The sequence below is a fragment of the Phasianus colchicus genome, chromosome 14 (assembly GCF_987193195.1).
Source record: "Phasianus colchicus chromosome 14, bPhaCol1.hap1.1, whole genome shotgun sequence".
NCBI classification, from domain to species: domain Eukaryota; kingdom Metazoa; phylum Chordata; class Aves; order Galliformes; family Phasianidae; genus Phasianus; species Phasianus colchicus.
In genome coordinates this window covers 16,389,397-16,415,674 of record NC_143449.1, presented here as the reverse complement: position 1 = coordinate 16,415,674, position 26,278 = coordinate 16,389,397, and the positions used below count along the sequence as shown (strand labels likewise).

At 46.9% G+C, this 26,278-nt stretch overlaps 1 protein-coding gene across 5 annotated transcripts in view; it reads right to left on the bottom strand.

Annotated features, from left to right (window-relative positions):
• Positions 1 to 26,278, bottom strand: part of GPC3 (glypican 3) — a 120,075-nt gene that overhangs the window by 13,964 nt on the left and 79,833 nt on the right. For 3 of the 5 annotated variants that reach the window (XR_016471146.1, XM_090150342.1, XM_031594226.2), the window contains exon 7: positions 11,583 to 11,739. Coding sequence is in view for 4 of the 5 variants with exons in the window: in XM_090150342.1 (XP_090006468.1) it covers positions 11,583 to 11,739 (157 nt within the window). In the remaining variant the exon portion in view is untranslated. Of the gene's footprint in view, positions 1 to 8,080; positions 9,386 to 11,582; positions 11,740 to 23,947; positions 24,298 to 26,278 lie in introns of those variants that run through there. The other 2 variants (XM_090150341.1, XM_031594229.2) reach the window with 2 other exon arrangements.

The window sequence follows — 26,278 nt, the reverse complement described above, 5'->3', positions numbered from 1 at the left end:
CCTGCAGACCCACGGACACAAGCATCTCCTCAGCTCCTCCAGGAAATCGCTGTTTCTTTAGTAATAAATGCCCAGATGAAGTAGGTGACAAGTGCATAAAAAAAATATGATATCTGTGCACTGGGGAGCCGGATGGCAAAAGGGGATTGGCAGCCCCTGCAGCTCACAAGAAGTGCTAGCTGTGCTGCAGCTGTAGCCTGGGAAACCCATTAAGACCACATGGGGTGTCAGATTGTATGTAACATGAGTGCTGGGCTCGCAGGCACCGCGTGACGGCAGCCCCACAATGGAGCAGGGCGGAAAAGGGACCAAAGGGACCGGAGGTGACCGAGTTTCTCAGCACATGCCTGAGGAGGCAGAGCCTTCGCCTCCTGAAATACGGAGGAGCAGGTGAACCAGCACAGCCCCCTATACTGCAGGTTTGCCCCAAAAGAGCTGAGCTGCAGGGGAAGGCAGCAGGATGCAGAGGATGCTCAAAATGCCACAAAATGATGGGGTGGCCCAATATGAAAAAGCCCCTCTGCCCACTGCAAGGCACTGCAGAGCAAGCACTGGGTTGCACAGAGTGAACAACCTACCAGCATAGCTGTGCTCCCACCCTGCACCCAAAGCACTGAGCTTCCAAAGGCAAGTAGGAGGGAAGCATTGCTGTTAGGTGCTAAGGTGCCACGCAGCATGGCCATTGATATCATTGTCCTCCAGCTCATCCTCCTCTGCTCCAGTAGCCCCACCAATAGTAACACAGGAGAGGACATGGTCCCATGTCAGCAAACTGCTCCCAGTTGTTGAAGTGGAGAAGTACAGCACTAGGGGTGGCCAGGGAAATTCCAGTGGATGGAAGTGATTGAGGAACCCACAGGCAATCCCACACTGCGACCCCAATACCCCATATCCTACACCACAGGACACGGATAAGCATTTTTACAGATAAGTTTCTGCACTTTAATGTGTGCCAGGGCTAATCTTACTGCCACTAGCAACTGAAACCACCCTCCCCCCTCCTGCTTCCCACCCCAAGCACAGCAGTTTTCATTCCACATACCTCCTTGCTATCTTCTTCTTTTCTGATTGTATCTGTTTGTCAATACACAGAACCATTTTTCTTCTTTCCACATTTTCTAATGAATTCTGGCAGGGATGGAGCTGTTTGTAAATCACGCAAGTATTTGTTTTACTGGAAACATCTGCTTTAACACATTTGTCTTGAAAAAACATTTTTTTAAACAAAGGTATTAAGCTGCAATGTAAATTGGGCACATCTGTTTATGAGTCACTGCAATAGCACTGCCTCCAATGCACCAGATCACACGGATCTCCAGGGGCCTGATCCAGCAGAAATTGGAAACTTACAGCTCGCTCCGCTCCCTTTTCCGGCACTACTTCCCATAGAGAGCTGCTGGCTGATTCAATAAATTAAGGCTGCTAAACAAGAGAGGCCTATTTAGCATCTGCTGATAGCATGAAGCCCAGTGCGGCAACATGCTCCAGCTCTACAGGTTGCCTGAGGAGGCTGTGGATGCCCCATCCCTGGAGGCATCCAAGGCCAGGCTGGATGTGGCTCTGGGCAGCCTGGGCTGCTGGTTGGCGACCTGCACATAGCAGGGGGTTGGAACTGGATGAGCATCGTGGTCCTTTGCAACCCAGACCATTCTGTGATGATTCTACACACACCCAAACTGTGTTGGTGAGAGCAGCCACAGGCACAGCACTCCCGGCTGTAGGGAGAGCAGAGCCCCACACACAGCCCATGTTTGTTTGCTGCGTGGCACCGTGTGCACCTCGAGCCTCTGTGTGTCTTTGCAACAGCAGAAATAAAGCCACAAGTGCCAGGAGTGGCAGCTGAATGTGACATCAGCTGTTCCCTGACAACAGACACTGAACCACAAGTGAAAGATTTGCCCCGAGAGCAGAGGGGAAGGGACAGCATTTCTGCTACAAATACGTTCTTTCACATCCTCTGCGCTTGCTTTAGCAGATGATTTATGGGGACAGGGGAAGAGGAAGAAACATTGCAGGCTGTGTTCTGCTCTGACTTCGGGGAGCACCCAACAAAACTTTTTTCTTTACTTTTTACCAGAACTATTTTACATGGAAACCAGGAGAGGACAAACAAATGTACCGAAACCACAGAGCACTCAGAGGAGGGTTATCAGAGAGGCAGAGGATGTTACTCAGCCTCTGATGGAAACCACTGGCTCCCACCTGCCAGCTGCAGTCTGCATCACACGAAAGTCCAACAGCATGCTGCAGCAGATGTCTGACTCCCCGTGCAGGAAGCATCTTCAGCATCCATGGCACACAAGAACTCCAAAAGAGCTCCAAGTCCAGTGATTTTACAGCGACTCAACATACCGAGGGTGTTTGAATTAAAAAAAGAAGGAAGGGAAAAAAACACATGAAAAAGGATGAGCACTACATCACAGTTGTGATTTATATTTTAGGAATCCTGCTGGGCCTCCTGTGCTGGACCTGAGATGGTGGCATACGTGCTGGCAGTCTGTCCAGCTGCCAAAGCAGCTGGAGCTCCAAGCAAGTGATGTCCCACAGCAACCAGCAGTACCTACCACCACCATGCATCCATCCCAGCACATCTGGCCAGCAGCAAACAATGGCACATCATCATGCAAGGGAACAGCTGGTCAAGGGGTGCAGCAACACTCTGGGCAAGCAGGGACTTTCAGCAGCCAGGGAAGGACAACCAGACAGAGCCTTTGGATAAAGGAAAAATAAAGGCACTGCTGGCAAGCGATGTCCTCAGCTGGGCTTGCATGTATGACGTGTGCTGGGCGCAGACCCAGGCTCCTGCTGCAGCTGCCCCACATAGGGGGACCCACGCAGGGAGCATCCAGGACAGTAAGATATTGTCAAGGGGCTTAAATACCACTGAAGTCATTTTCTGAAACAACAGAAGCCAGTCAAAATGCCAGATTTCCATTCCTGCAGAAAACGTGGAATGTGCTACTGCTCCAAAGCAGAACAAAGGCAAAATATGTACAAAAATAAAAAAAGAAGAAAAGGCAAGCTGACATGGAGAGACCAAAACATACAACTCCAACAAAAGTTCCATCAACTCATTTGGATTTCATCTTTCCTGTGGTATAATTAAATACATAATCTGAAGCATACTTTTAGACAAAAAGACTCTCTGGAGCACGAGCTGACAATGTGACATCCTGATACAGGCAAACAGGCTGTTTCTGCATTTCCCTGCTGCAGGAGCAGAGAGAGATGCTTCAATTTATTTCCAAAACAAAAAACCTGTCCAAAACCCCAGCACACTTCACTGCAGCTCAGTTCCAGCACAGAGGCATTTTCAAATCACAGCTTTCCATCAGAAAGCTTCCAACCTGCTCTAAGAGCATCATGGTGGCAGGTCAAATGTTGGGGACTGCTTTAGCCCCAAGTAAGATATGCCATACACTTCCAAGCTGGCAAGGCAGATGAATTTGGTTTTTGCAAATCCAAAAGCACTTGGTTGCATGAAATCTTTTGCTACAGAATAAACCCATCGAGCCACAAAAGACCACAAGAGCTGGGGCTGGATGGTGACTGCAGAGCATGGGCCACTAACATCCAGCACATGGGAAGGAGGACATCTCCCCTGTGGCTCACAGCTCATTTATCTCCTGCACAAGGGGTCATGGAGCTGGTGGGGGTCTGGGAGGAAATGGATGGAGCCAGTGCTCAGATACACCTGGCTCAGTTCGTGTTACTACTGGTGTTGGCCCCAGCAAGGCTGGCAGATGCGTGCACACAGGTCGCAGCTAATGCAGAACAGTTGAAGAGAACCTTCTTCCTGACGAATGATGAATTCCCCTGTTTCTGACATGCACTGAAAGCCAACAGAGCGGTGTTGACTCAGTAACCGATCGTGCCCTGGTAATACACGAACTGACGAGTGATTTGCAGGCCAGACCCAAATGCAAGCTGTTTTTACTCCCAATTACAGCAAAGCAAGGGATGGGGAGAAGAGAGAAACAAGTGAGAATTAAAGGAATTAAAAACACAGAGTCCTGAGAGGTTTCTCTAGAGGAACATCCCTGTCTCTCTTGTCATTATCTTTTCAAGAAGGGCTAAAAAAACCCCGCACAGGTTGGAGAGCATCAACCAGACCCCAGGATCAGGGCCATGTATGTGAGCACGTGTTTACAGAAAAACCTGAAAAACAATTTTTAAGAGCGTAATGCTCCATTTGCAGCAAGTAAAGACCTGCTGGATCTCAGGTGAGATCACATCTAAGCAAGCACCAGAGCCTTTGGATGCTGCCATAGTGCAATGCTGCAGGTTGGGCTGCTATGTCATTGCCAAGACATTCTGTGTAAAACAAACATGTTTGTTCAAAGATTGAAACTAAGACATCAGGATTTTATTTAAGACAGTCTGGAGAGTTTCAGCATTTCTCACCTTTTTCCCTTTAGGACTCAAGAGTGCTCTGAAGGCTGTAACCAAAGGTTTTCCAAGGAGAAGTGACTTCCATGGTTCACCTGAAACAGCATCTGTCTTCTCAGACATCTCTCTTAAGGTCAAGCTGAATGCCAGCAAGGCGACAACCACAGCTGAGATCCCAGGGCTCCATCCTAAACCCTTGTGGTGATACAGAGCCACTGACCCAACATTAATTGTTGTTTGCAGTTTTTCACACAACTCCTCCACTGTGCTTTATGGGCAGATGCATATCAAGGACATCCTGAGTAAAGCTGTGATTAATAGTCCTTGATGGATCATACTACCATGAGTTTTTCTCTTGTGTTCTTGACTCCATACAAGCTCCAGGCATCCCTGCTACACGATATCATAGAATCATTCAGGTTGAAAAAGACCTCTAAGGTCACCTAGTCCAACTCCCAGCCCATCCCCACTATACCACTGACCCATGTCCCTCAGTGCCACCTCTACGAAAGCCTCCATGGATGGTGACTCCATCACCTTCCTGTTCCAGGAGGAACAGACTCACCCCTCTGTCTGAGAACAACTTGTTCCTAACATCCAACCCGAACCTCCCCTGGTGCAACTTGAGGCCATCACCTCTCATCTTATTGCTCCCACCTGGGAGAAGAGGCCAACTCCCACCTTGCCACAACCTCTTTTCAGGCCATTGTAAAGAGTGATGAGGCCTCTCCTAAGCCTCCTCTTCTCCATATTAAACCACCCCAGTTCCCTCATCCACACCTCATAAGACTGAAAGCCCAAAACGGAACACAGTACTCAAGGTGTGGCTCCCATTCAAACCTTGCTGTCGCCTGCAGCCCAGTCCCCAGCACCAGATCCCAATTTGGGATCTCATGCCACACCAAGAAGGGCCGCGCACCACAGCCTCATTTATTACATCCCTGTAATCACTCTTATCAGCTTACCTGCAGTAAGGCATTAGTAAAAGCTAAGCCACTCATGAATGGGGCACTCTCTCCTACGTGAAAAGTCAATCAACATGTTGTATTGTTATCAAGCTCACAGACAAACCTCTCTTTGTATAGCAACCAGCACAGATACGATGCCCTGGCTATCGGTGTAAGGTTATCTTGTCAGTCCATTAGCAAGAACCACCTGCTCTGCTTCTGTCTGAAATATCCCCTTACTGACATTCCTTGAAAAGAAATCCATTTAAACTATTTCAACTCTCCTGGAAGAAAAATGGCACAAAAAAAGAAGTTAGCATTGAGTCAGGAAGTGTGTTTCCCAGCTTCAGAAGAATTCATGCATTTTCAAGCCACAGAAACACCAATTCATCATTCCTTACAGATAAATATGACTATCACCATTGCAACTGGGCAGATCTTTGCATACTTGAAATTGTTCAGATGCGTTCAGTCATGTAAAATGCTGCACTCAGTAATGCTTTAAAGATACATCAGCTCCCAAATTACACTGTTGAAAAGTGGCTCCTCAGACACTCAGTCATAACACGAACTGTTACGCAGAACTGCAGCAGCGTTCAAGCCCAAATAGAAGGAAAACCTCTTGTCAGAAGTGTGGCATTATGAGAAAGCAATCCCACAGCTACAAAGACTTGTGTGTTTGTACAGTGTGAGAACAGCAAATCATTTCATCCAACCTTCAGTACACCTCACACAGCTCCATTCCCAAAGTCACCATATACTGAGGCCAAGAACCAGCCTCGTCCCCCCTGATTTGAGATTCCAGAAGTATTTAGAACAACTTCTGGCCACACTGTGATTGTGACACACGTGTTTATGGTCATACGACTATCAGGGATTTAAATGCCCTCCACTGATCCTGCTTTAAAAAACCTGCTGCGCTATTCTTTGATTTGGGTCAAACTGGAAGCTGACTCCTACAAATGCAAGATAAAAACTCCTTGGTCTGATTCATTCCTGCAACCACAACACTGAAAATGTTTGAAAGAATAAATCAAAATAAAATACAATTAAAAACCAGAAAAATAAGAGCATAGGATGAATATACCCTGTGGATTTACTTCCCGATTTCATAAACGTCCTCTGCATACACATAGCTTACCTCAAAGTGCATTCTTATTTTAAGAGATGAACCTTCTTCAGACCTCCCATACCTTTGGAGGAATTCTCAGCATAGAATTTGCAAGAAAGCATTAAAATGTACACATTATGTGTACAGCGAGGCCCAGCAGAATCACATCACCACCAACAGCCAACTGGAGAGTGCTAGAAACATCCCTGCTCTGAAAGCCACCAATAATTTTCCCAGCCTACCAATAAAAAAACATTGTTGCTGATTTTCATAGTGAGTTAATGAACTTGACACTCAATTACAGCATCAGCCAACTGCTACCCCCCTCTCTTCTCACTTGTATTTGGACAATGACAAAGAACACTTGACTCCCAACCAAATATTCGCTAAAAGGAGACATTTCAACAAACACAAACACTTGAAACAGCAAAGCAATAATCAAGCTATTGCACTGTTTTAGTTGGTAGCATTCCAGCACTTCCATCGGGATAATCCAGCTGACATTTGGCCTTGAGACAGGACGGATGCCTTGTAACGCAGCATCTCTGCTGAAGGGGTATTCTGAAGTAAATCTGAGATTTGAAAATGTCTTTTTCAGCAGATAGATAAACAACTAAAGGAACTGGCTGCCCAGGCATCAGGCAGAGCAGCATCAGCAGATACCTGCAGCTTGGATACGGGCACCCTGAAGGCATTTACAGAGAAACAAGCACTGCAATAAAGAATCTGAAGAGGTGATCTTGTAAATATTTTACATTTTGCTGGTCTGCCTCCAAGCAGAGAGCGAGCACCAGCAGACACAGAGCAGAAGAAAGCAGGGTAATGAGAGGAATGCGACCAAAGAAATTGGACAAGGCTTTCTGAAACAATTCTGCAAAGCAGATGCACCAGTGGTCAAGTCAGAAGCCATTAAAAAGTTATGGATCTTGGAAAAGAGAGGGCCATGCTACGTCTGGGTTTCAGCGTGGGCTGCAGACAAACCTCACAGAGGAGACAAAGCAGAAAACAAGCGGGGGGCAGAAAAGATGCACCCGAGCACCAAGTCAGCAAATGGGGCTCCAGCTGCAAACTCCCTTTGCCCTTATAAGCAACGAATGGAGATGAGAAAGGCAACACCAAGTGCTGTGCAGCCGGAGCAGTCAGGAGAGCTGTTTTATACACACAAACCACCGAGCCATCCTTACATATCTTTATTGCACACATCCATCCTTATACCTCTCATGGGATGAGGCCAACTTCCCTTCTCAGGATAAACTATTTCTACTCATTGCTGCCAAATCCATCTGTTCCCAAGACAACTTTTGTTACTGTCTAACACAGATACTTTGGAAGGGTAAATCTTCCTCCTGTCCCCTGACCCTGCTTGCTGGATCACTTAAGATATTCCCGGGTGTTCTTCCAGCCACTAAAAGGCACATTTCCACCCAAAAATCTCCATGATAGCCTACAGGCAGCTCAGGGCAACACCAGTTCCTACTCCAGCTGCTCAGCACGGGAGCATCTCCAGCACCTATGTTTCATTTTCAGGCTTACTGGCAGCCAGTTCAGAAGTTATAAGTGGCATCATGAGTGAGAATGCCAGAGGTGAGCTAATTAGTGGGTGGCTGTCTGGAGAAGCAGCTTCCCCAGGCTCTGCTTTGGGTACACAGTGTAGGATGACTGATCTCAGCAGTGCGAGGACGTTTGTAAGCACAGATTTCTGGAATACATTCACACCAACGATTTGGGGGGAAATACTCTGATTTATTCACTGGCATGCTTTGCCATTGGCGTGGCGTAAATACACGCACACGTCTGGACACATCTCTATTTTTGGAGCTCCATGCACAGGGTGCCGGGTCCACAGTTACTCCATTGACAAACAGGAAGCGTTCTTCACTGAGCTGGAAGGCTTTCAATCCTCCTCTTATTGTAAACATTATCTGCCTTCAAAATCCTTAATGTGTTGCAGATGTGACAAACAATAAAAGACCTATCATAAAAAAAAAAAAGCTTGCCATCTCCGTGTTTCCCACTGGGGCACCATAATAATGAATTTATTAGCATATAGCACTCACCAACATATGTTTATAGTCACTCACAAACTTTTGACTTGACAGTTTACAAGTATGTTTAAATCATTAGCTTAAGTTGAGTGTCCAGTTATTACAGGGTCATTATAAATAGGAAACAAAGGTAGCATTTTATACAACAGGCGATAAATCAAAACTAGGCTGTATTCAAGAGTGACTTTGTTTGGGGATTTTTTGTTCTCTTTTTTTTTTTTTTTTTAGATCTCCACATTTCCCAAACCTTTGGAGACCCAAACTGCAGAGCAGGAGAACCAGAGAATGATAGAATCATAAAGGCTGGAAAAGACCTCTAAGATACCAAAGTCCAGCCCACCTCACCAAGCCCATAACCACATCCCTCAGTGTCACATCTCCCCAGTTCTAGAACACTCCTGGGGATGTTGACTCCACCACCTCCGTGGGTCACCTCAACCACCACCACTGACACAGCATCCCCAAGGACCTGCTTTTTGGGTGGTGCACATCTCATGCAAAGACCTTGGGCATGGCCAATTCCGCCAACGTTTTCACCCAACCTCCATCCAAACTCAGTACCCACTTGCACACTAAATACACTGCAAATACTCAGCAGCAACACCACACTCACGTGTCTCGTAAAAGCCTTTATCTTACACAGTGATCCCACTGCAAATGAGATTTTAAGGCAGGGCCAAGAAGTTGGTGGCACGCTGTCCAGACGTGGCCCACAGCCTCGCTGTGCAGGACCACATGCTTTTTGCTGTGCTGCCCTTGGATAACAGGAGGACATGTGCAGCAGAGCTGCATGCCAAGTCTATGTGTAAGGCAGAGCCAACACTCAGCAAGGGAGGAGTTCTCTGCTGCTATCACGGGGCCAGGGATATTTCCTCTCGAGCTGAACCAGATTGCTAAGAAAAAGAAAACCAAGCATCCAAATGCATTCCCTTACTGCAAACCTGAGGGTGAGCAGGGAAATGCATTTGAAGAGGATTTGCATGCTTGATCACTCTGCTAGGACACCTGCACTGCTGGCCATCCAGCCTCGCTGCCTTCATGCTGCCGCAGGGAACCTCAGGAACTCAACCCCAGCCACTCCCAGTCTCTGTGTCTCTATTACAGGGCAACCACCTTGGGAAGGAGGGAGACAAAGCCACGCCAAAAGCAGAAGTTCATTGCAAAAAGTATTTCCAGATTTCAAAGCCTGGCATCATTTCAAATCGGCATGCTAACCTAGAATTTAGAATTTGTGGAACTGGGGGGAGATGTGGAATGGTTTCTGGTCCCTTTTATTTTGTGTTACGTACATATGATATGATGGAAAAAAAAAATAATTGAAAAATATCCCTTTCAAAGTAAAAAAGAAACATTCTCAGAATGTTGAAAGTATTTCCACACCGTCAGCAACTTTTCCCAGGCTTGTTTCCAACGTAAAACTTGAACAGTGTCATTGCTGTCTATCCAATACCAACCAAACACGATTCTGTCACTGTCAAATCAACTTTACTTTTCTACTCTAAGGAAGAACACACATAAAAACGAGTATCACTGCACACACAGCTGAGGAAGAAGCAGAAAGTCTCTGGCCAGCACCATGGCACAGCGTTGTCCTCCAGGCCAGAAGCTGTGCTGCCCAAACACAGCTCTCCCAGCAGACTGATAGACTTAACCTGCTGGGACACAATGCCCCAAGCCATGGCTGCTTTTCCACCGTGTTAATATTTACCCATTCTTAGCAAAGTCAGCAGCAAACACCCTCCAGCAGAGCAGCACAGGGAGGGTAAGCCCACTTTTCATGTAACATGTTCACATACCACATGACAAGAGAGGTCTAAATTGCCAGACAGGCAGGTTATCTGGGGATCAATACAGTGATTAAACCAGCCTACGGAGATAGAAGAAGGCAGAGAGGATTATACACACAGCTGATGATATTATGGGGAAGGCTGGAAGAGGAAATTAGAAACACATTAAAATAGCATGGAAGTGTGATGCAAAGATGGTGGAAAATGAAACACGTATCTCTGCACTCAGCTCAGGACAACATGGATCACCTGCATTTCCTTAACATACACTTTGATATTGAGTTCTTGGATGAAAGAAAGGGCGTTTTATCCTTCTCCGAATGTTGCGTTTCTCTTTCAGACCTGGGTTGGAGAACTTAAAGAGCCTTTTCCTTCTCCAAACCAATATTTGAATATATGTATTTTATATATTTTACATAATGTGTCAATAATCTTTGATATGAAACGGGCATTTGATATTTCAGCTCTCACTTCATTAAGGATATTTTAATTATCCCAGGCCAATGGAAGGAAGTTTATAAACATCTGTGCTTCGTTTAAGAGCCCAAATTTCCCTCTTAAACTTCAAAGCTGTAAAGCTGATTTTATCCAGGTTCAGTTGTCTGGTCCCTCCAAGAGCACAGAGCTGGGACCAGCATTAATTGGATTGAGCTTCCAGCCACTGCCCCCCAGCCAGCAGACACCACACACCCACCATGGACGTGGTGGTCTCACTGGTGTGAGCAGGAGGGAGGATGGCAGTGGTTAGGGGCTCAGGGAAAGGCACCCACCCACCCACCTTTCTGTAACTGCCCAAGTCACAGCTGGATCTTCACTTCCACCTTCAATAGGTGACCAGGAAGAGGTGACCTTACTAATTACATAGCCATGAAGCATCAGGACACCTTACTGACATCTTGAGGAGATCCAAAGACACAGATCGTATTGATGACCAATGTTGTTGACCCTAAGGGTCTTGAGTGCTCAACTCACTTCTCAAAAATGAAACTTAAGTGTTTTTTTTCTTGAGTTTGTTTTGGTTTTAAATTAACCCTGTCTCTCTAAACTCCACATCAGAAACAACCAAGACGGTTTGCTGTACTCAAACCATCTTTACTTTATGAATTCCTACAGAAAGCAGAAAAGCTCACCTTTAAATTCCTGAGTGTGGGCAGCAGGGGATGAGCAGTACCTACAGCTCAGCTAGGCTGAACACACCCCTGTAAGCCCACCTGGAGCAGGAAGCTGAGCTGACCCAAGAGTTATCACCCAGACCTACTGACCCCAGAGGAACAGCCACCCCCAGAACCACTGCCCCCATTACCTGCTAAGAACCGGAGCTGGTTCCTCACTCGCAGCTCTCCATCCCCAGAGCCTCTGCCACAGTCATCTTCATCATCACAGTCTCCACTCTCCTCTTCCTCCTCCTCTGGGGTTTTGCCTGTAGCTTTTCGGTGGGGCAAAGCCATCCCTTTGAGCAGCTGGAAGACGAGATATTGTGATTACTGAACAGCTCCCACTACCCTCCCTTACTTCTTCATCTCCTGCTTGCAGGAGTGAGTGACAGGGCTCCATGGAAACACAACAGTGGGCTAGGTTGGATATTTGAAACATTTCTTCTCAAAAGAGTGGCAATGCATTGTCACAGGCTCCAGCAGGGAGGTGGTAGAGTCACTGTTCAATAAACATGCAGATGTAGCACTGAGGACGTGGTTAGTGGGCATGGTGGTGGTGGGGTGAGTTGGACTTGGTGATCTTAGAGGTCTTTTCCAACCTGAATGATTCTATATGACCCTGGTGCATGCCTCATGCCAAAGCACTGAAGGGCTCTGGTTCATTCATAGGCAAACATGCACACAAAACCTCAACCAAACATACAGGAGGAGGAAATAAAACCATCCTGAGAAACTCCATGCCTTGGCTTCTCCCTGGGAGAAGGGCATCTACCAGCCAACAAAGCCCACAGGTCAGCAGCAGAATGCACTTTCAGAGCTGAGCCAGATGAGTCCTATGTGGGGGCAAAGTCCCCCAGGAAGTCACACATAGAAGCAGTGGCACAGCTGAGCCCCGGCCAGTGGTCAAGGGCAAGCTGAGCTCAGCCCCAGGCTCGGTTACTGCTGCACCACTGCAAGTCTTTGTGCTGCCAGTTCAACACAAAGTGATCTGTTGGAAGGCACCATGAAGCTGCTCTCAGGGATTACGGCCCTTCTGAGGAGTAACATGTGGGACAAGAAATGACAGATCCCTCTGGCACTGCTTTGGGAAACCAGGACAGCTCTGTATGCTGCAAATCCCACAGCAGAGTGCCCTCGTCCCAGCATCACCCTGCCTGGGGCAGGCAGTGATGGGAGCACCCAGAAGATGCTCACAGAGATGAGCTTCTAAAGTGCTGGATTAAGGCAGGATTTGACTTCACCAGGTAAAGCAATGCAGTGAAAGAACCCATAATCCACACCAAGCAATTCCGACATTTCCAAGCAAAAACAAAATCAACAAAAGACAGCTCCAGAGCTTTAAAGTCCTAACTGCTTCTGACAGGTTGCACTTCACTGAACAGGGGTTGGATACCTGCACTGATGGTCAGGGCTGCTCTCAGCCACAGGTGGGAGCTCTCAGCACCATCTGTGCAGCGTGTGCAGGATGAGACACATATTTAAGACATTGCCTTCCTCTTCCCACTGACTTTCCTTATTTCGCTCTCGCTGAAAGAACCCAGTTATTTCATCACCAACCCAGCTTCTCTTTGAAAAAGTGTGAGTCAACCCATTAATATAGGCTAGAAAATTTCTATCGCTATTACTATGCCATTAAAAGCCTCTCAAATTTAATCTCTGCATTTAAAAAAAAAATAATAAAGAAAAAGGATAAGTAACAGAGAAGATTTTGCAAAATGGGAGCCTTCTGCTTACTTCAGGGCTTTAGTTGGTTCCAGCTATTGCAGCAATATGCGTGTCTTTCAAGGCATTTTTTAATATCTGGAATCTAGGTTATATTTTTAAACTATTAAGCAAGTCTTAGAAAACAGTTCCTAAAATATTTAGCTGCTGAAGTTTATACAGCCTTAGAGGAATGCTTTCAGCATCTGGCTCTCTGTCCACAGCAGTGTCCACATACCTTATTGTTTATATTAGAGCAGCATAGTGTAATGAAAAACAAATGGCTCAAAGTGAGACCACTCCAGCTCCCTGCTGCACCCTGTGGGGAGCAGCACCATGGCACAGCTCTGCTTCACGGGTCCACATGGAGCATCACCCATGGGTGACAAAGGGACACGGCAAGGATGAGGGCTTTCCCTTATGTGTCCTCAATGTTAGCCTTGCATACCTGAATCAGAGAGCATGGCCCCACAGCAGTGCTAGCAGGTGAAGTGCAGCTCATCTCCCCAAAATACAGAGAGATGTTTTCATGGCCATCAGCATGCTTTGGCTCAGACCGCCCAAGCTCCCAAATCCAGAGTCTTATTTTATTTAGATGTTTGCAGGCCTTTCCCAGAACACTGCGTGACCACAAGAAGAAAAAAAAATGATCTACATATATATACCAGTACAGAGCTGGGCGTAGCATGGGGCAGACCTCACACAAACCAAACACGGCGGCTGCTCTGCCCTTATCACTCCGTGCATTTCCCCCCTCCAAAGTCAGCTCACGGTGCTTAGGAAATGTTTGTACAAGTCGTGCTCAGAGGCACAGCACGCACTTGTTCTTGCTGCATGCAGACCTGGTGGTTCTCACGTTGTGGGACCAAGGAGCACCATGGCTCATCCAGATGCATGCCAAGAACAGGCAACATCCATCGAGTCCTGCAACACTGTGAGTGGAGACTTCAGCAATAAGTAAGCACACCACAAATATAGACTTTGTCAACGACACAGCTAATAGCATAGCTCAGATCAGAGCATATCAATACAGTGAGCGTGCCCCACACAATTTAGGACTCGCTGCCTCAGTGCACCAGCACTGCAGGATGCTCCCTTTGTGCCTGAAGCATGAAGCACACCAGCAGGAACCTCACCATGCACCTCAGCAGCATAAATTCCATTACCCAGGAAGAGGCATAAGGAGCTTTCTGGCAGAGAGAATTAAGTTTGGGGATATTTTCAGATTTAATAAGCTCAGCAGGGGCAGGAAAATATCAGAATTTTTCAGTTGTTTTCATACATTAAAATCTCTCTCTCTCATATTACTATTTTTTTTCTTGGCATGCTATAAATTAGCAGCTTAATTTCTCAACCTTTGTAGCCACAATGAAATGGGAACTTCCCGAGAAACAACACATGGGTCTCAGCGTAGCCAAGCACAAGCTGACCACAGTGTCTGATAGGCACAGTGATGCTTGTGGGCATCAGGATAGCCTCAGCCCTGCAAACCTGCCTGGGCATCAGCTCACCCATGTGGCAAGATGTTGTACTGAGGGACGTGGTTGAGTAGGAAATGTTGATGATGGGTGGACAGGTGGACTGGATGATGTTGGAGGTCTTTTCCAACCTTGGCGATACCGTGATTCAAGGGTCACTGACATAGTATGAAGCACAAGAAAGTCCTACCAGGAGAGCAGGGCCAGCAACATCTCCCACCATGTCCTTCCCTGCTAGCACAGACAGGAAACCTAGTGATGGGTGGGAATCCTAAAGTACAATCTTGGGGCATTCAGATAGAGAGCGCTGCTGGGCGCCATGGCTTCAGCTGGCACAACATTGTGGCCTCACTGAACCATTGCACAGCCACCAGCACGGTCTGTGTGCTTTATGAAGTTATATTCAGAGCACTGAACATAGCTTCTCCATCCTTAAATAGCAAACAGAGCTGACTGTTACCCTAACATTATAGTTAATTCATGTCCTGTGGTGTACAGACTATGGTAAGAGAAAGAAAATACATAGTCTGGTGATCACTAAAGTAGTACGTGAAGCGAGATAGCTTCAACTTAATCACAATTCACTCAGCTGCAAGAGTTTACAATCATATCTGCTCTTCTCTGCTAAACCATAATGGCAAAAATACACTGTAATGTACCCAACGTAAACCAGAGTGCTAATTGTGGGAGCCCGTGCACATGCACACGTCTCAGAGGTGTCTGTGGGGCACCCATCTCCCATCTGCACCATAACCACGGGAAGAAGCACGTGGGCCACATCCTACACTCCCAACTACAAGATCCACCAGCTCAATCATGCGTCGGATTTGTGTCCAATCTCACTGCTTTCACATCCTACCCTCACTCCAGACACACGGGCATTGGCACGAGGGATGTTGGAATGCCCCAGCTGGTTTCCACACAAATATTTGTTCCTCAGTTTGTCCTGTGATCTCCCAAAAAAACAAAACAAAACAAAACAACAAACCAAGTGAGATCGGAAGAGCGTGCTGAGCATTTCTGCAAGGAAAGCTCCCCAGGGCGTCCCAGTGTGATTTATACCATTATTCATAACCACGCAGTGACCAGACACAAACAGATGCAGCAATGTGGGGTAATGACTCAGCTGAAGTTGGACGGGTGACCGTATGTTGAAATCTTTATAACTCCTTGTTCTTAACAACCACTTCACTCAGAGCTCCCCATCCCACCAGCCCCCTGAGCCACCTGGTCTTGTTTTTCCAATTTTAACCTAAACAAGGAAGGCTACAACATACTTTTTTATCATTAATCTCCCGTCTCTGAAAAGAAATCAGCGTTGTATTCCTTGGACTGCAGTTCAACAGTCGTTTTCTCATTTTGGAAACTATGCTCGCAGTATTGCAAATATCAATTTGAGCAATACCAAAATTGTGTCCACAAATTCAGATGAAATATCGGCCGTGTGATACAAGCACTGTGCTCCTTTAGGGCAGAAATCATCCCTTTCAACAGACTTCAAAAATATGTAAAGCAAAGAGAACAGCCAAACAGATTATTAAGGAGAATAGAAGACTTAAAAAAAAAACATTTAATTCCTTCATGAGTTTAGGGGAGAAGTCTGATTGATATTTGTAATCTTTTGGTGGACAGAGCTGTCATTTAATTTAGCTTGCATGACTGAAAGAATTTAATAAAAGTGTTCCACTGAGTTTTGCTGAAATTCTTTGCATGTTTTTAGTAAGCCTCTGGAATACGATCAAACCTAAAAAGCTGGAGAGGACGGGGACTGATCTCGCAGCTAAAATAATATTCAGAATTGCAATATACATTTAGAAATCAAGCATTCACATCCAAAGAGCTCTTCTACAGGAACTCTCTGGGTGCTCAGCCACACAACGCTTCACATCATGAACCAAACCCAGCATGGCCAACCAAACACTGGCTGTGCTGGGAACCTTCCAGCCACTCTGCTCAAGGGCTGCGCACAGAACATTGGATGCCATCCTTCCAGAGGTTTGGTAAGGAGCTCAGAGGAGCAAAGCTGTTCTTTCCCCTCGTTTTCAGACACCCAACACAAAGGCCACCACACATTCCACCCAACTCTTACAAGTCCCAGCAGGTCAGGTTTTTCTATTTTAAATTCCAGCCTGCTGAAAACATTGTCTAAGGGGAGAAAAATAGATCTCGTAGCCAATCCTGACCTTTAAATTCGCAACACTGACTAATTTATGGGTGGCTTTTAAATCGGGGCAGCATCATGGGAAACGTGCAGATTTTCACACGATACTGTTCCCTGTTAACAGCTCATTACAATGTACAGAAGTATATTCCCATTATGAAATACAGCTGGAGTTGTTTTGCTTACGAAGGTCATTATCTGATCACCAGCGAGAACCAAGGCAAGGAACCCATTTTAAAAGCCTGAAGTTGTGGACTATTTGAAAACTCATGTGTTTTGAATTTTGTGGCCTGATCATACACAAGCATGCTATGAGGAGAATCAATTCTCTCCACTTCCTTTGCTTATTAGCCCTAGAAATAGCATGGAAAAAATTATCTTTTATTAGCAAATACTTCCTTCATTATTTAACCAGCCCTCATCATGGGATTCAGTGATGTCCTCCTCTCCACCTTCCCATTTCCCAGCTCTGTTCCTTTTCATCTCTTCTGTGGGCAGAAGGCCTTGGCGACACAGAAGCAAGCACAAGCCAGAACTCAATGCAACATCAACAGCACCAATTTTACTTGCTTCTTTCTGAGCTCTTGAGAGCTTTTTCCATCTTGGGCAGCAACAAAATGCAATGCGCACTACAGAGATACCCAACTTCCCTGGCACTGAGTACCAATTACCATTACAAATAAGGGAATTTAAAATCTTTAGAACACGTGTGAACAGCAGGATCTGTCTTGTAAGAGTGAGGGTGTGCATGCATGCACAGATATCACTGCCCTGCTGACTGCATCAACCCCAGACAGAAGGGCCCGTTGTGGCCCACACGGTGACCCTTCCAGTTGGATACATCTTGGCCATGCAGATGTGGCAGAGGAGAAACCTGTTCCTAATTGTACTCCTGTTTCAAGCTCAGCACAACAAGGAGCAATTGCTAATCAAACATTAATAAAGGGGAAGTAGGCTTTGGACCTGGAAAAGTCGTTTTCAGTGCTTAGAAAAACAATGAGTTGGGCACATCAGTTGTTTTACCTGCTGCTCAGAAAGCAAATTCTGCACGTCCCCGCACTGCCTGCTTCAAACCATTTCATATTTGTACACTGCTGAAGCCATACTCAGCAGACCAAGCCCAAGGCAGCACAACAGGGCAAGGAGGGCTCATTCTATATTGTGCTCTTTGTCCAAAAACCAGAAGTGTTTTATTCTATTTCCTTCAAAATGCTGTTTCCTGGAATAGGAGAAACCCCTACTGTGCCCACTTTGTGCCACTGGCATAGCAGAGTCCCCTGTACTGCCTGCACAGACTCCAAGGAGATGCTCTCAGCTGCCATAAAGCAGTTTTTCTGGTCACTCTTGATAGCCTGAAAAAGCCAGTGACAGCAGTTACTGAGTTACTGGCCAAAGGGTGGCCCTATGTTATGGATCATCAGCTTAACTCCAGATTAGCTATCAAATCTGACAACGTCCCTAAGGGTAAAGCGAGACAGATAAAGACCCCTAAATGTTGGCAGTAATTTAAATGAGTCCACACTGGACAGTAAATCTCTGTTGGCAACAGAAAGGGCTGCCAAGCCACTATGAATCGCTGCAGTTTGGTGACTGCTGGCTGATGACTGGGACAGGATGCACCCACAGACATGGAGGTTAAACCCTACTGGCACCAGGATGGGCAGAGGGACCGGCTCCTGTCTGCTTTCCCTAGTACAGAAAGTGTCACTTCCCTGACCCAAACAAACGTTCATTCATCACAGGGCACATGGGAAAAAGATTACTTGGGCTTTACGATCAGCTCATTCACCTTGCAGGCAGTTCCTTCCCCTTCCATCCCACAGCTATTTATGGCTTGTTTTTGTGCAGCAATAGGAAGGAGCAGAACAGCGAGGTGCTGAGCACGGTCCAACCCTGCCCAGTCGTGCGGCCACATCAGTGCCACTGCTGCAGAAATGCTGCTCATCTCTTTGCAGATGAGAAGCAGCAGCTCCATCTCCTTTGCATCTCTTTGCAAATTACCACTGGTACTTTACCATCCTTTCCTACGCACCTCTGCCCACCTCCATTAAACACAGGTCTCCTTCAGACTCCAAAATCAATCATTAACTCCAACACACTGTTGCATCAGGGAGGTAATGTTTCAGCACCTTCCAGAAGTCTGTCTGGATCTTTTCCTGCCAGAATTGGGCTCTTACAAGCTACCAAGTCTCTAAAACGAAACTAGAAACATAACTTTTTGTGCAAAAACTCCATTGCAGTTCTTCTTAACTTTTTCTAGCTGACCTGCATCATTTCCTCAGTCTGTGCCCCAGGGCACATAGCTGCTCAAGATTTGGTGTCACTTAGGCCAAAGCACCTCATGCCCTATTGTGGATTTGGTGAGGGCTTTTGGTGCTCAACCCAAGAGCCATTTGTCTTTCATCTCCTTCCCCTCTGCTCAGCATCACTAGACAGGAGGACATGGACCCATTTCTCTCCATGCCAAGCAGCCACCCCTCAGGGGGTTGGCAGCTGAGCAAAGGAGAGGTGTGAGAACCTACGTGGGCCAGGGCCTATCACTATTATCCATATTTTCCATATTTTGTTTGGTTGTGTTTGAGCACAGCCCTGCTGTGCCATCCAAAAGGCATTCAGGAAAGCATAAAGCACACATCACCAGAAGATAAAACATCAGACAACAAGCAGCAACAAGGACTTGCACTTGACAATCCTCATGAGTCCTTTCCAACTCAGGATATTCTATGATACCAGCAGTATGGTAGCATATAGAGACTATGATTCTAAAGGCAGGGGAATAAGAGAACAAGTAGAGGTGGAGCTAGAAACCACCTCATCCCCATCCTCTCATTCTGGCACCAAAGCAGAGATGGACAGAGGGAAAGTGCCCTCGGCCTGTGGGTGTTTGTGTCAGGATGCTATGCTCAGTCTAAGGGATGAGTACTAAAAGCAAAAGGCATCTGCCTAGCTTAGGAGCATGGTGCTTTTGCCTCTCAACCATGCACACATCACAGCTTCAGTGCAACATAATCCCACACTACAGAACCTGGAAGGACAGGCAGGTTCTGTGCCACCAACATACCTGGAGCCCTCTTAGGAATGTTTTTGGAGGGGTCTCCACTGCCCACTCCCACCCACCAGCCCAACCCACAATGGCACGGCTGGGAGATCTCCTTTTGGCTTGGGCTCCAGCACACGTGGCCACTCACCAGCTGTCAGCAATGTCTGTCAGGGCTGCCTGTGAGCAAACAGCTCATCCTTGGCACCAGGTAGGAAGCAGCAAGCCTGGAGCTGTGCCGGAAGGATTTACCCCCCTCATCCCCGTTTTCCTTCTGCCACTCTGCAAACAAATCTCTGTCCCGGCAGCATCCCCTTCTCCCTAGAAACTCCCAGCAGAGAGGGACTCCCCAGATCTCATATTTCTGTACACAATGCTGACTTCTGCCTGAACATTCACCCCTAACCCCACAGTGCCACCCTGAGGGTGCCACTGCCCACAAGGCGTTGCTCTTTTTTAGCCTCACTTCTGCATTTGTTTTGTCCCAAGCTCAGAAAATGACTTCAGATAGTCCCCTGTGAGTCCCACGAAGCTGTACAACCACCCCATGAGGCAGTTACCTGCTATCTGATGAGACAACCCCAACGCAAGGTTAATTACAGAGCTGTTGATCTCAGCAGAGATTTAATCCCTGCAAGAGGAGGAAGGTTTCATAGCAAACATCCCCAAACTCATCAGCAATGGAAGAGAGAGCAGCCGGCCTGCCCATCCGAGGATGCACGGGGGCAGGTGGTGCCTGGCTGAGCACCTGGGAGCTGAGGGCTCCCTCCAGCAGCACCATTCTATTTCCCAGCCCCACGTGGAGGCAGAATGGGGACACAGTGCTGGCACTGATAGTGAAGGCGCCCAGCTGGAGCGGAGAGCCCAGGGCCCCCAGCACTACTGCCGCAAGTATTTATGCACTTCACATTAAACAGGCACTCAACTGAGACAAACCAGACCAAAAGTAATCCCGGGAATGGGGTCTTTCCAGCCTCCACAGTCCCTAATTAATGGCTGATGGCTGGGCTGGCTTCTGGGCAAGGTCATTGCTCTCCTCCGCACCCAGAGCACAACTGCTGCTTGCTGAAAGCCAAAGAGGAGAAAACCTGATATTGAGCACACAGTTTTTCAAGTGTCAAGACTGCCTTCTAGGATAGGCCTACAAATAAGATGAGGTCCAACATGAACACTGCTGAAACACCAGGGTGCAAATCATCACCATTATTATCTACCACAAACATCGCCCGCAAGGCTCAGCACCTAGGGAGATGCCTTGGGTGGTTCTCCCCCCGCAGAGACACAGCCACCAGCTGTCACAGCTCACCAGTTAAATTAGGTCCAACTCTGGCCACTTTATATCCTCCCCCGGAGAGACCCAACACTGGCAGAGGAAGCCCTGATACTCACCTCCCCAAATCTCACCCTCCACATTTAGGAGCGATGTGCTGCCCAAAAAGGTCAACTCGCTCCTTCCATGCTCACAGGCAGGAGGCACTCTTTGGGTCCTGCCAAGAATACAAAGTCATTTCCTGCCCATCGTGACAGCCCTTGGTTACAGGACACCCACCTGCAGCCAGCTGTCCCCAGTTCCTCCCACTGACAGTGCTCCACCAGGCAGCATCTCCTTACACGTGTCCCCAGGAAGAACAGCCAGGCACATTTTCTTTCTTTAAATATAGTTTCCTCACAATACAGCCAGCCAAGGCCATAAGCAATAAATATTGCTGCAATCCAACCTCCTGTGTTTGCTCTTAAGTTTTATGTGCTGCAAAGGCCATCCTTTGTAGTGCACGGTACAACAGCAAGAGCACTAAAATATCACCTGGCCTTTGCAGTTAGTTACGCGTCAAAAGCAAGCTAAGAAGTTTAACGAGCATCAGCATTAACTGACAGAGCCCTCCTGAGAGTGAGGGTTAGTTACAGGTGTACTGACACGCACAGGTTACAGCAGCCCCATTGAGGAGGGGAGTGCAGTGCCTGCCTAATTACCAACAGCTGCTTCATCAGCAGGTGCAACAAAAGGAGCAAGATGACAAATTATTCATCACTTAAAGCATATAAAACATCATTCACTTTCTGACAGCAGCATGGTTGGCTCTCAGGGCTGTGCAGTGGCCAGTTGTTTCATGGACATGGGGCAGAGCATGGGGAGTGCAAGGTGTGCTGCACAACAAACCCCTCATGCACAGTCCAGGGCAGCTCCCAGCAAAGCCTCCCAAAGCCTGGGGCAGGAACAGCAGGTTTGTGCTGCCCCACAGCACATCTAACATTGCTGCTCTTTCCTCCCTTCCCGTTGCTACAAAGCTGTGCTCCATCAAGTTGGAATTAAAAGCACAGTTCTTGTTAGCAAATCTTTTGCTAAAGAACAAAAGCAATCAGATTTGCTCTGTGGCCAAGGAGACCAGGGGTGACCTTCCACGCCTGCTCAGGAAGAGGAAGATTAGCTCCCATGACCTCAGCCTGGACCACATTTTAAACTCCTGCTGTTAAGCCAAATTTTGGGGAGAAATGCCCTAAATGAGAACCATACCAGAGAAGCTCTTTGGCAGAATCAGGAATGCTGCTGCCCTATGCATGGGGCACAGGGAAGACACCCACCTTGGACCCACCTACTGATCCCACTTCCCAGCCTGAACCACAGCACATGGTGCTACTCCATACAATTAACATGGCACATGATAACATTAGCTGAGCATTAATTCCTTATCAACAGATCCACTGCATCTTGCTGCACAACAATTCCTCCAGGTTTGTTTCCTCCACAACAGGATAAACCTCAGCACTGGTACAGGATATCTGGTGTTTGTCTTACAGCACTGCTGTGCATCAGCTGCTTGTTTTGGACACAAAAGAAAATGAATCCCTTCTCAAAGGTATTTTTTTCCCAACTGATTTCCACCACATTGTTTGGAGGACACACACCAGGCACCTGCCTCCTCGCACGGTCCCCCCGGGGCTGAAGCCACAAGGGCAAAGTTGAATCCCTCTTCTTGCATAAGACTGCAGCAACCAGGGAATTTCGGGGAAGTAGAGCAATAAAATGCTATTTACGTTACGTAAACGCTCTGAACAACAAAGTGGTGTGGAAGCACCGAAAGCCCTGACCCAAACTCAGCCGTCTCAGCTTCTTGGTCCTGCTGAGAAAAGCCAGGAGCAAGTCACTGGCTGCTCCAGATCACTGCCAAGCTGCACAGTTGTGAGAGGTGGGACACTACTGATGACCAGTGGATAGGGAAATGGCACTAGCAAGAAGAAGGTATAGCTGAGGCTTTCTTTTTTCAGACACCTCCTATAAAAATTAGCATCCTGCATAGTGACAGGATTTCTGCCACCACCTCTAATAAAAGCAACGGGTCAGTGACAGACAGCAGCCAGGAGATGCTCAGCACCGCCAAGTCCCAGTGTCACCAAACACCGCCAGAAACACGGCTATTTACCTCCCTTTCCTTACTTGAAATGGGAAATAGCTGACATTCCTCAGCATATTTAACTGCCGCAAGAAGCAAAAGCGCGGGGCTCAACAGAGTACTCGTTACACTTCTCCGTGTCATGCAAGACCACATGCAAAACCGGCAAGGAACTTCAGCAGACGCAGCCCAGATTACACGTTAGCCAGTCCCCATCTGTTTAAAACCACCCGCACAAACACACCGAGCTCAATTAATCTCAGGCTGTTCAGGAAAACCCACTGAGGGTGACCTGCGGGTACGGCGTTCCCACAGCCGTGCCGATAACGCGGGGATGTTTGCAGATACAGCCCTGACACGTGATAGCTGGCATGCTGAAAACAAGGAGGGGAAGAATGGTTTTGGGTTTAAAACATCACCAAACAATAGGACACGATCCAATGTAATTATGTTCTGCCTCCAGAGGGTCACTCTTACCCTGATTTACAAAATCTTCTACTTGATGCTTCCGTAGAGAGCATTACAGTGGTGTGTTAACAAGAATGGAGGCACAGAGCTCACGAGGACAGCACTGTTGCTCCTTAAATACCAGGCCTAGACTTGGTGGAGCTATGCAGTATTTTATGCAGTAAAGCAGGAATTAGCTGATCCACTCCAAAAATGCATTTATCATTAAAATAAAAATCTTCTGTCGTCTTGTTTAATGGCCTTAGTAAAAAAAAATAATTGCAACGTCTGGTTGCTTTCAACAACATGTGGTTTTAATATTTTAATTGTTACAAACTGTTTAATAATGTTGAACAAAAGGCGTGTCCAAGCAATTATTGTGTTTATTAACTTTTCTTTTGAGAACTTGATAAATTATATTACACATATACAGTGCTTCAGATATTGTAGCGTTACTTTATTGTGTTTAAAAGTGGAAAATTAGCCAAAAGTGACTAGTTTTGGTGCAAGTTAAGTAGTGTATTTTCAAGAGTCGAGCATTGTGCATCACTTCATCCAGCAAGCTGGGAGTCCGTGCGTTCTTCTAATCATTACACTGTTTCATCTAGCCAGGGAATTGAAAGAGGGTGGGAGCAATGAAGCTCACTGAGCCTGGCAGGACACAGAAAGCCATGATTCCGCTGAATGTGAAGAAATACAGCCTTGAAAGCCCGTCGCTCTACCACCATACACCCAAAGGACTTTCCCACTTTGAGCCACCAGAGACAGCGTCCACAAGGCCGTTCCCAAGCCCCCATCACCTCCCTAGAAGGACAGCCGTCTCCATGCCCCACACACAGCCCATGTGTGGGTCTCCCCACGCGGGGACCAGATCTGACCCTCTGCCACCCCCATCCCCATCCCTTGGACACACCATGCTGTTCCCAGGCCCATTTTGTTTACATTTGATTCAATCAAGTTGTGGCCTTTTGGCCTCCTTCCAAATTAACTTCTAGGTGACCTCTGCCGTGCCCTCTCCCAGCAGCCAGGCCTCCGAGAAACAGGCCATTAAACCCACAAACAAATATCAGATATACTGGTTGATCAAACCAGCTTCAAACACAGCTCTTTAACCTCTGGCACATGCTTTTGCAAACTAAGTCTATTTTGTCTTCAGCCATTCACCCATCTTCGCTTACTTTTCTTTCTCCTTCCCTTCCATCTAGAGCTCCGTGCTTTACAGCCTCGTAAAACTCGGGCACGTTGCTCTCATCCTCCCGTAAAGCCCACGAAGAGCAGGCAGGGTCTGTTCACACGGCTCCCACTGCAGGGCTGAGCCATGAATGTGAAGAGGCAGCAGGATCCTGCCCAGCCGTAACGCTCCACGAAACCCCGTGCTCCCCTTATTTCCAAGGAAATAAATCAAAGTTGGTTTCTCAGGGTCTGTGCAAACATGCTGCCTGGATTCCGATCCCCAAAGGGTTTTTTTTTCCAAGGGCTTATGTGGTAGTTAGATCTCTGGCTAGAGAATTTGCAATATGATAAAAACACAGTCCCTATATGGGGCAATAAATTACAGATTGTTTGATGTGGAAACCAAAGAACTGTCAGACTCTAGTATATTTGAAATATTCTAAATGAGCCCTTAACTCCAGTGTCTGGAAATGTACAATACGTTTCCAGGCCCTTCAGTCTTGAAAAGGCACATCTCTCTCACTTAATTTTCCTTTTATGGATTTTATTCTTCATTTTTAGTGAATTTCTTTCCCCCCTTCTCTTCTAAAACTGAGTTCTTCCTCCTAGAGATGGTCCTATGATAAACAATAGGATTTATCTAAGCATAGGAAGAGATCAGAAATGGGCAGAAGCTTAAACTTTGGGAGATGCTGCTGTGCCCCAGACTTCGTATGGGATGTCACTGCTCCATCTGCCCACCTGCAGAACAGGAACAGCCACTGCCCCAGCTCATCATGATGTTTTGCAGGTTACTGAAAGCTTAAACCTTGCTCCCATCTGCCAGCCCATCCCCATGGCAGGGAGAAAATTGAGCAAACAGAGGAAATAACTCATTTGCACACTGCTTTTTGCCTAGGAACGCTACTAAGTCACAAAAAATAGAACAAAACCTCGTGCTGACAATGAATAACCTTTCCACTTCAATATATTCTCACGTGTGGGATGAGCGAAAACCCTTCTAGACAGAAACAGACCCCATTGACTCTGGGAAATAAAAGTTAGGAACTGCTTCCAACTCATTTTCCTGAAGGTGACCCTTGGCCTCCCAGCTGAGATAACAATGCTAATATTTATGGATGGGCCATTCATGCCTCTGGGCAAAGAGCAAAAATAACTCAAATCACAGCTTGGTAGACCTCTAACAGAACTGAAAAGAAATCCTCGCATCCAACACAGCCGTAATAAACCATCTCATCCACCAATGTGTGAAGAAAATAGCACCACCCACAACCTCACATTCCAACCAAACAGAAATGGTCTGGAGTTACAGTGCGATGAGTGGGCATCTAGTGTGACTCATCCAGAAGGAACCGACCTGAGGCAACACGCTGCTCAGACAGCCGGGCTTCATTCGCTCATTCATTTTAGCATGATAAAAGGTGCTCAGACCACACTAATGCAAGCTGGCAAACTTGTT